A 10,029-nucleotide genomic window follows, 5' to 3' on the forward strand; every position below is an offset into this window, starting at 1 on the left:
AGTGGATGGCAGTGGGGAGAGAGAGATAGGCTAGCTCTCTGCTCATCTTGGTGGCACGGTCAGGCCTGGAATAAAAGTTAGTCTCTCCAGACTCGGAATCTCTCTTCCTATAGGGGATAATGAAATCAGCTGTGGGAGGTAGTGATCATAGATTGGGAATAATGCAGGTAGAGAGACCTCTCAGGCCACTATAGGGATTGGAAAACTTTGTAGGAGGAGCGAAACTTTCCTCTACCTTTTTAGGATTTCTAGCCAGGCTTGAAAATTTAGTTGACATAAGACAGATTAATAGCAGAAAAGAATGCGAGTTTTATTTAATCTTTTTATATGTATATGGGAGTCTTAGATATTAAGAAGAGGTGGCAAGAATACACGGAAGAACTGTACAAAAAAGATCTTCACGACCCAGATAATCATGATGATGTCATCACTCATCTAGAGCCAGACATCTTGGAATGTGAAGTCAAGTGGGCCTTAGAAAGCATCACTACGAACAAAGCTAGTGGAGGTGATGGAATTCCATTTGAGCTGTTTCAAATCCTGAAAGATGATGCTGTGAAAGTGCTGCACTCAATAAGCCAGCAAGTTTGGAAAACTCAGCAGTGGCCACAGGACTAGAAAAGGTCAGTTTTCATTCCGATTCCAAAGAAAGGCAATGACAAAGAATGCTCAAACTACCGCACAATTGCACTCTTTGCACACACTAGTAAAGTAATGCTCATTGACTCATTGGAAAAGACTCTGATGCTGGGAGGGATTGAGGGCAGGAGGAGAAGGGGACAGCCGAGGATGAGATGGCTGGATGGCATCACCGACTCAATGCACATGGGTTTCGGTGGACTCTGGGAGTTGGTGATGGACAGGGAGGCCTGGCGTGCTGCGATTCATGGGGTCGCAAAGAGTCGGACACGACTGAGCGACTGAACTGAACTGAACTCACAGGAAAATGATGATCTAAAAGGCAGTTAGGCCTAAATGTTTAGTTTGAACAAAGAGTAGTAATTGTGAAATAGAAGCTAACATACATGAGGAGACTAAAGGAAAATAAGGATTATTTTAACAAGGTCTGTTTGTACAGATTTCTCTTATCCTGGACTCTGCATTTTTTGGTGACAAAACTGTTAATTTTTTTCTTGGTAAAGGGAAGGCACCTTTCACAAGGAATAATTACCTGCTTTGGGGAAGAAAAAGGGAAGTCAGAGCCCCATTCTTACATCAGCTGTTCTTCAAGTTCCTTTGCTGAAAATAATTTTTATGCCATAGTGGCATATTCTGGGGTAGCATAGTCTCCGTTATAGTTGTTATTCAATTCTTTTTTGGATGCCACGCGTCTTACCATTTTTTTGTTTGTTTGGTGTCTTACCATTTATGGCACATTCTGGATGAGACGGCTCAAGGAGGGTTTACAAATTGATAATGGAGAACAAGAGTTTGTTGTTTGGGACGAATCACAAACCAGGAATAGGAGCCAAAGAAGCAAACTGAGAAACATCACGGAGATCATAGGATGTTGGTGAGGAAGAAAGGCACAACAAAACACTGTGAGAAGGTTATGAAGTCAGGAGTAATAAACAAAATCTCATGTAGTGGAATTAGAAATATAGGTTTAGATTTGCCCATTCAGAAGTCTCTGGGCACTATGGGGAGGATATTTTTTCCAGATGAAGAGCAGGGCCGGTTAGCTCAGTTGGTTAGAGCGTGGTGCTAATAACACCAAGGTCGCGGGTTCGATCCCCGTACGGGCCACTTTCTTTGGTGCCCAGGAGGCCGATAACTTTTCTGAGGAAATTTGCCTCTTAACCTACACAGACCTGGGAATAGTGGGTAGAGTCCCATTGCTGTCGTGTCCTACTCTTTGCTACCTCTCGGACCATAGGACTCCAGGCTCCTCTGACCACCACTGTGTCCCATAGAATGCTATTTAACTAGCTCATCCTTTGGCGTCCCTTCCTCCTTTGGGCTTCTCATGGGGCTCAGTGTAAAACAATCTGCCTGCCAAGGCAGGAGTGGCTGGCGACCCCAATTCGATCCTTGGGTCCAAAAGATCCCCTAGAAATGGCAACTCACTCCAGTATTCTTGCTTCTTGCCTAGAAAATCCCACGGGCTAGAAGAGCCACCACATATAATCATGAAAAGATATGCAGTGACTCCAGATTATCCCAGGCTTGGAGATTTCATAAATGGGAAGGATCTAGTAAGTGACAGACACTAAAACATATACAGGAAGGAGGAATATTAAAACCTTAATCTGGGACATCACTATTGTTAAATAAGGATGACCAAGTAATTCGTTGTACAATCAAATAAGTTATAGGTAGTTATTGATAGTGGAAGTGGGCCCCATTAATATCTATCTTGAGAAAACAAGCACAGAATGAAACTGTCCCTGGATGTGTTCACCCACTCCAGTATTTCCACTGATACAAATACAAGTCCTCAGGGAGTGAAAGATTTAGAAACCAGGTGGCAGGGAGGTCTGAAGACAATCTTTTCTGCCTAGTGGGAAAATGGAGCGGTAAGGATAGTCAGATGAGGTGGGAAGGCCATAGGTTGACCTAACACAGGAATTCAAGGCACACTATCAATATTTTGGAAATTAAGTATTAAGATGACTGATAACCTCTTAATCATGCTACATTTCCAAAGGGTCCTTCAAGAGTGCACTGGGTAAGACTGAATTTTTAAATGTCCCTCCCACCCGGGTTTATTAGCTATGGATCCATCTGCCTATAGCTATCTGTAATGTTTCCTGTGGGAGGGAGGATGTTTCAGTCTCAGGTGCCCTCTACAGGACACTAGGAGCTAGATCAGTGGGATATTCTAGCAGTTAATTTTAACCTTTGTGGAATGAGATGAATTTAAACACATTGAAATTAGAAAACTGCATTTCCAGCTACAATCCACTCCTATTGAGGAAAAAAATAACCTAGCAGTCCCACTGCCTGAGATTTCCTTCGGCCTTGTTCTATTAACATGTCTGAAAATCGCCATCTTGAGAGTCAAAGTTGAAAAAAAAAAGGACAAATACAATGACTAGCTTGCAGTAACACCGCAAACCTTCTATTACCATTAGATATCAGGCATAGTACCTCTGGCTTATTCGCTAAGTAACAGCCCTTTTTATGACCAAGTGGATGGCCCTGAAAAGGGCCGTTTTGTAAGCAGAAACTTCCTAACTGCACGGCAACTTAGCCGCCGAAACCGTAGAGGGTGCGGCCCTGACGCTTGAGCGCGTAGACCACGTCCATGGCAGTGACAGTCTTGCGCTTGGCGTGCTCGGTGTAGGTGACCGCGTCCCGGATCACGTTCTCCAGGAACACCTTTAGGACACCGCGGGTCTCCTCGTAGATGAGCCCAGAGATGCGCTTCACGCCACCACGACGAGCCAAGCGCCGAATAGCAGGTTTGGTAATACCTTGGATGTTGTCCCGCAGAACTTTGCGATGGCGTTTCGCGCCTCCTTTTCCGAGCCCTTTCCCTCCTTTGCCCCTACCAGACATGATGAAAAGCAACTGTTGTTCTTTTCCCGTACCCGAGAACCAGCTGCAGCCCTTTATATATCAGTTTTGCGGACCTTTTAGGAAACTGAAACAGCGAGGGCGGGAACTAGACTTCTGCCCCCGCCTCTTCCCTATCTTACTGGGTGTTTGCTATTGCCAAGAAGGGAAGGGGGCGTGGAAATGCTATTGGGTGTCTGACCCTCCTATTTCCTGGTTGGGGTCCAGAGTCGCTGGTTTTGTGGTCTCTAGACAGGTCTCTGTGGGTTTTCTCAATTAATATTGTACAAGTTTCCTCACCATTTTTATTATTTAATAAAAGGAGGCTGTTTTGCCACATCTGTCTATAAAAAGGGACAGAAAGCAGAATAAAACTAATTGTAAATGTGAAGATACTTTAAAAAGTGTATTTCTTAAATTCCTAGCAATACTTTTCAAATTTGGCTGATCGTCAATGTTTTCGTTTGGCAAAGCTTTAGATATACATCGTTTCAACATTTCTGATAAAGCGGGAACTTCAGGAAGGGGAGATAAAGTTAACTGAATTTCCACTCTATGCTGGAAAAGCACTATTTACATTGTGAACATGAAGAATCGCAGACTTCAAAACCTAATTCTGTTCTAATAAGTAGCATTGTTGGGGTTAGAACTGATGCTCTCTGATTCTGGGGTGTAATGTCCTTGCCACCTACGTCAGTGGAGTATTGAAGATACAGCATGATGAATTGTGGTGGGTTAGTGACTAAGTCATGTCCAACTCTTTCGACCCCATGGATTGTAACCCTCCAGGCTCCTCTCCATGGGATTTCCCTGGCAAGAATAATGCAGTGGGTTGCCACTGAATAGGAATTTGCAAATTAACCGCGTTTTAAAAATTATTGACTGAAATGCTGTTCATGTTAAAAGGATAACTGATGTTCTACACACCGAAGATAGGCATTGATAAGTTTACTAGGCTGATGCCAATATTTACTCACATTCCACATATTCACATTGAATGCCTTCTATGTAACTACAGAGGTCATTAAGAAAAAACTCCCTTCTTTGCTGGTGTTTACCGCATAGGCAGTAAGAGGATTATTATTTCCTGAGTCACAAAGTTTTGAGTTTTATTTCAGGTGTGCTTACCTGTGGATTTAGACAATTTGTTCTCCCATGCTCTCCTTTTTGAGAGAGGCACTAACAAGAATCATTGATTCATCCTTTCAACAATTCAGGGTTTATTATATTCCAAGTACCCGTGTACAAACAGTGCAGTAGTCGCAGGAGACACAGATTTGATCCTGAGTCAGGAAGATCTGCTAGAGTAGGAAATGGCAACCCAATGGCAGAATTCTTGCCTTGGGAAATCCCAAGGACATAGGACACTGGCGGGCTGCAGTACAAGATATCGCAAAGAGTCAGACATGAACAGTTGAGTAGGCAGGCTCAGGAGCTTAGACTTTGAGAATTTCAGGACTAACCCCAAGTCTACTGAAATGATACAGCATTTTAAACAGTATCTCCAAGTGGGTAGTTTGCTCTAACCACTTGGCTGGTTTGAGAGAGTTGTTTTAGAGCTGTGGTGTCCTACATTAGCCACTAGCCACCTGTGTTCATTTAAATTTAAATTAGTGAAAATGAAATCAAATTAAAGAAATAATTTCTTCAGTCAGTAACTACTATTTAATAGATGCTCAATAACCACAGGTAAACATAGTGGTTGTGCAGATACAAACACTTCTATCATTGTAGTAGGTTGTTTTAGGCTGTATTTTGATAGAAAATTTCTTATGGAGAACTTCTAGCCCAGCCTGAGAAATGGAATGTGGTAAATATATGAGACTGAGACTTGCTGCTGGAACTGAGGATTGGCGTATTTTTGAAGTATAATAGAAATTAGTTAACTTCTAGATGTACCAGATATTACAGATAGAAGGAAACTGGAAAGTTGAGTGTAGTAAAGTTGTTTTAGGATATTAAATTAATAATATATAGTTATGCTTGGAGGGGAGTTTCAAGCAGGAGCTTGGAGGGGAGTTTCAACCAGGAGTTTCACCTGGTCCTCAGGTGAGACCATCTGACAGAAAAAATGGATGTGATTTCTCATTACCTTTCTGAGCACATGATTATAACACAATGCTCTACTTGTTATATAGCTCTTCTTTTTAATTTGGCCTTTTTTATATTTAGTGAACATAGTCACTTTTTTCCTTACATTTTTGAAAGTTAATGAATTTTAGAATGCTTATATACAGTGCCCGTGGCTTGCCCTGGTGCATACTACCTGTATCTTTTACAGTCACTGGCTATGGTAGAGTAGGGTGTTGACACCAACATTAAGAGGACATGAAGTTGTGAGATGCCCATCACTTGTCTCACTTTAGTTTTTCTTATTTATTTTTTAAATCTATAAGGTAAAAATAGTTGAATTCTTAGTCTAGCAGAAAAATACACTGTTTTAGGATCTATGTAGATTTAAGATTCAAAAGTATTAAACACAAGTTTTTTTTTGTGGGCTATAAGTAATAGGAGAAACTTTCCAAATTTACAGTCCCATGGGGATGATCCTGCTTTCAAGAACCATGTCCACACTACAGTTAGAGTGTAAGTACTTGGGTCTCAAGCAATAACTGTTTCTACATGCAGCACAGCTCCATCATTCTATAAATATCTGGGGAAGAACTTTTCAGGTGGAAGCATGTCTCAATTATCGTCCTCTTGGAAAGGCAGAGACCTATAAACAATGAAGCGAATGGCCCTGAGCCCAGTGTCTTCTCCCTTATTTGGTACCTAAAAAGCCATGGTACCAACAGTAGTTGCATAAGAAAGCAATTGTGACATCTGCTGTAGGAAGTACTTTTCACCTATCTTAAACTGAGTACATATAACTTAGGGAACAAGTTGAACATGTATTCAACAACTGATATTATGACTACAATGATTACCAAAATAGTAAAGTATTAAACATCTGGATTTTACCTGTATCTTGAGGACTGATAGTATTAGGCTCTGGCCCAAAAAGGAAAAGAGCCTTTATAATGTGCTTGAAAAGGAAAGGGGCCTATATTACTGTTACTGTTGCTATTGACAGTGATATCATTGAGGATGACAAGTAGCCCTTTTTTCCAGACTCATAAAATACCTGTCCTGGGAAAATTGGAATGTTCCGTAGCCAAAATTTTAACCTTCCCTCTTTATACACTGTATTTGTATTTGGTATATAACATGGTCTCAAGTCCCAGAGATTTACTTTTAGACAGTACGAGTCCAAAATAACTATTGAAAAACAAACCAAGTGATGTCTATGTAATTTGTTAAGTATGGAGAGATGACATCCTTAAAACTGATTATCCTGTCTTGGAGTTATATGAGAAAATTCTCAAGTTACTATTGAACGTAGGCCAGAAGAATTAGATTTTTGAAAGTAGGGATATCTACTAGAAAAAAAATCACAACACCAAAATATCTTTCCTGTTTATTTACTTTGACAAACATAAGACTTAGTTTCAGTATTTGATTATTTAATAGGTACTAGTTTTGTGCTCAATAATCCAATATTTACTCAATTCCATTAGTTCTGCATGTTACAAAGAGATGGAGTAGTAAATCAGCCATATTTGCTATGAAATGTTAGTTCAGCTCCTCAGGTGAACATATTCAGCCAATTAATTTAGGTTGCGACAGTCAGCTTTGTATTTTGCTAGTAAAAACTCAAGGAAAGTTATGAAGACTCAGGAAATGATTTAAAGGAGAATTTTTTCTTCTAACGCCCTGTGTGCCTATTTGCAGTGTTGAAAACAGTTAAATCAAATATGTATTTAAAGTATCATTTTGGAATACAGGAAATATGTACACAATTGTACGATAAATATTGGGAAAAAAAAAAGGCTAATGGACAGACTGTCACTAAGCAATTTACAATATTAACCCAGGTGTCTGTTTTTTGAGCTTAGAGCTGGTTGTTATAGAACTGCCATTCTGGGGCTTCATGATTCACTTTTCTTCATTGAGGATGGCATGAGGGATTTCTAATGCCCATTTTGGGTCTAAAAAGTCTATTATACTAAGTTTGAAAGAAGGTTTTAAAGACTGTGTTTGGAGCTGTTTATCTAGAAAAACAAACGGAGCAGCCCCACACCCCAGCCTTCCAGAAAACCCGTTTAAATCACGAAACACTGCAATCAAACCCAGTTTATAGTCTCGTCACTCATAAACTTTTTTAAAAAGTCAGTTTTTGCTAAAATAGTTATCTATCTTGTACGTAGAATTTTCTATCCCAGTGCCAATTCCCAGTGCTTAGTGCAAACAAGTTGCAGGAGAGCTGTGCTATTGCTCTCGCGAAAAAACCTATTTTCCTTGTATATTTCAGTAAAAATGAGGTTATTTATATAGAGTTGAAAAGAAAACAATGTGTATGACAATGCCCTGGAAGAAAGATTTGCAAAGGAAACAGAGAGAACTAGTAATTTTAAGGAAAATCTGAAAGTTGTCTCAATTTGACTGAAGTTTCCAAGAGAGTTGGGGGAATCAGGAAAGTTTCAGGGAGCCGGTTTTGAAACTAGGTATAGCAAATAAGGCAGGAATGAAGCCTGAAGAGTCTCGGATCAGTTTCCCCCACATGCCTAATTATTTCGTGCCCAGATTTCTTATATTTTTCTTCTTTTTTAAGGGGCAAAAAACACAGCCACTCGGCAGAGCCGAGGAGTCCTCCCTAGCCGCGCGGCGCACAGACCAGGCAACCAATCATCACTCAGCGACTCTCTATATAAACCCCCAGCCGGCGACGCCCGGGACACGCCGTTCTGACAGTTTACCCTTACTATTTTGTCTTTCCTGGCTAAACAGAAGCATGTCGGAGACGGCTCCGGTTGCTCCTGCTGCTCCCCCACCTGCAGAGAAGACACCTGTTAAGAAGAAGACGAAGAAATCGGGCGCGGCCGCTGGAAAACGCAAGGCCTCCGGGCCCCCGGTGTCCGAGCTCATCACCAAGGCTGTCGCCGCCTCCAAGGAGCGCAGCGGCGTGTCTCTGGCTGCGCTCAAAAAGGCATTGGCGGCCGCCGGCTACGATGTGGAGAAGAACAACAGCCGCATCAAACTGGGTCTCAAGAGTCTGGTGAGCAAGGGCACCCTGGTGCAGACCAAGGGCACCGGGGCGTCTGGCTCTTTCAAGCTCAACAAGAAGGCGGCCACCGGGGAGGCCAAGCCCAAGGCGAAAAAGGCGGGCGCGGCCAAGCCCAAGAAGGCTGCTGGGGCGGCTAAGAAGCCCAAGAAAGCCACGGGTGCGGCCACTCCGAAGAAGGCTGCCAAGAAGACCCCTAAGAAAGTCAAAAAGCCGGCGGCGGCTGCTGGGACCAAGAAAGTAGCCAAGAGCCCGAAGAAGGCGAAGGCAGCCAAACCGAAGAAGCCGACTAAGAGTCCGGCCAAGGCCAAAGCCCCCAAGCCCAAGGCAGCCAAACCTAAAGCTGCCAAGCCAAAGGCTACAAAGGCCAAGAAGGCGGTCTCCAAGAAGAAGTAAATCTTCAGCGGCACCTCCTGCTTTGAAAATCTCAAAGGCTCTTTTCAGAGCCACCCACTAATTTCAGGTGAAAGAGCTTAACCGGACATAAATCCCTAAGTTTACCTACGAGTTTTGTAATAAAGGTAATTAATTTTTTTAAATTTGCCGCTCTACTGTGATTGGGTAGCTGAGTGTGCGTCCGGGTGCGCGCGCACCACAGGGTCAGTACCGTGATGGTGGTCACAGTGCTGTAGTGCGAGCTCTGTGCCTCCGAAAGGAGCCACTTGTGACGGCTCTGGGTCTTAGCAGGGATGTTGAGCAGGACGCTGCACTGTGCGATGGTAACGCGACCCCGAAGTTCCTCGTTGAGGATTTTAAGCTTCGAGGGGTGGGGTGGGTAGTGTACGCTTTGTGATGGGCCCCGTTCCCCGCCTGCTCCGGTATCTCTTCCTTGTACTCCAGCACCGCGGTCTCGTACACCAGGACCCAGTCGGAGTAGTTACCCTTGGGAAGCAGACGATGCATGCGGCCCCTGGGAAACGAGCCTGGCCCGGGAGGAGCTGGTTTTGGGCCTTTGTTCCCTCTCTGCCGCCCTGTTTTCATCCTCCATATTTGTTAGGGAAAAAGTGCAACCTGAAGAATGGATTATTACAGTCTGGATGTTTGTAAGGTTTTCTTTCTCATTGGTTTGTAGTGTCTAAGGAGAATTAGCCAATCAGAACGCACTCCCGGGTTTATTTGCTTGGTCTCTAGGAGGAAATACTGCATCAATTAGAGATTGAAATACAAGGATTTGCGTATACTTGGAAACAGTTGAACAGCTTGTATTTTTTTCCCTCTTAACGAATGTAGTCCTACTCGAGGGGACTTTGATACTACTGATATTCTGCCTGAGTCTGCATAATTGTTCCTACTATGCTGCCAGTGTGAACTGCTCAGTCGTCCGACTTTTTTGAGACCCCATGGACTGCACCCCGCCAGGCTCCTCTTACCTTGGGATTTCCAGGCAAGGATCCTGGAGTGGGTTGCCATTTCGCTCTCCAGGGGATCTT

General features: G+C 43.0%; 2 protein-coding genes and 1 non-coding gene across 3 annotated transcripts; 2 read left to right on the forward strand and 1 right to left on the reverse strand.

The window, feature by feature from the left end:
• Positions 1–1,672: 1,672 nt before the first annotated feature.
• TRNAI-AAU (transfer RNA isoleucine (anticodon AAU)) lies at positions 1,673–1,746 on the forward strand. Its single transcript has one exon. It is a non-coding gene; the product is annotated as a tRNA-Ile (tRNA).
• A 1,386-nt stretch (positions 1,747–3,132) lies between these two features.
• Positions 3,133–3,525, reverse strand: LOC138426027 (histone H4). The gene has a single exon (XM_069564658.1). It carries the CDS (start codon positions 3,499–3,501, stop codon positions 3,190–3,192), a length of 312 nt encoding a protein of 103 aa, XP_069420759.1. The 5' UTR covers positions 3,502–3,525; the 3' UTR covers positions 3,133–3,189.
• A 4,750-nt stretch (positions 3,526–8,275) lies between these two features.
• Positions 8,276–9,138, forward strand: LOC138426028 (histone H1.3). The gene has a single exon (XM_069564659.1). It carries the CDS (start codon positions 8,330–8,332, stop codon positions 8,993–8,995), a length of 666 nt encoding a protein of 221 aa, XP_069420760.1. The 5' UTR covers positions 8,276–8,329; the 3' UTR covers positions 8,996–9,138.
• Positions 9,139–10,029: the final 891 nt, after the last annotated feature.

Source organism: Ovis canadensis, chromosome 20, assembly GCF_042477335.2.
Source record: "Ovis canadensis isolate MfBH-ARS-UI-01 breed Bighorn chromosome 20, ARS-UI_OviCan_v2, whole genome shotgun sequence".
NCBI lineage: Eukaryota > Metazoa > Chordata > Mammalia > Artiodactyla > Bovidae > Ovis > Ovis canadensis.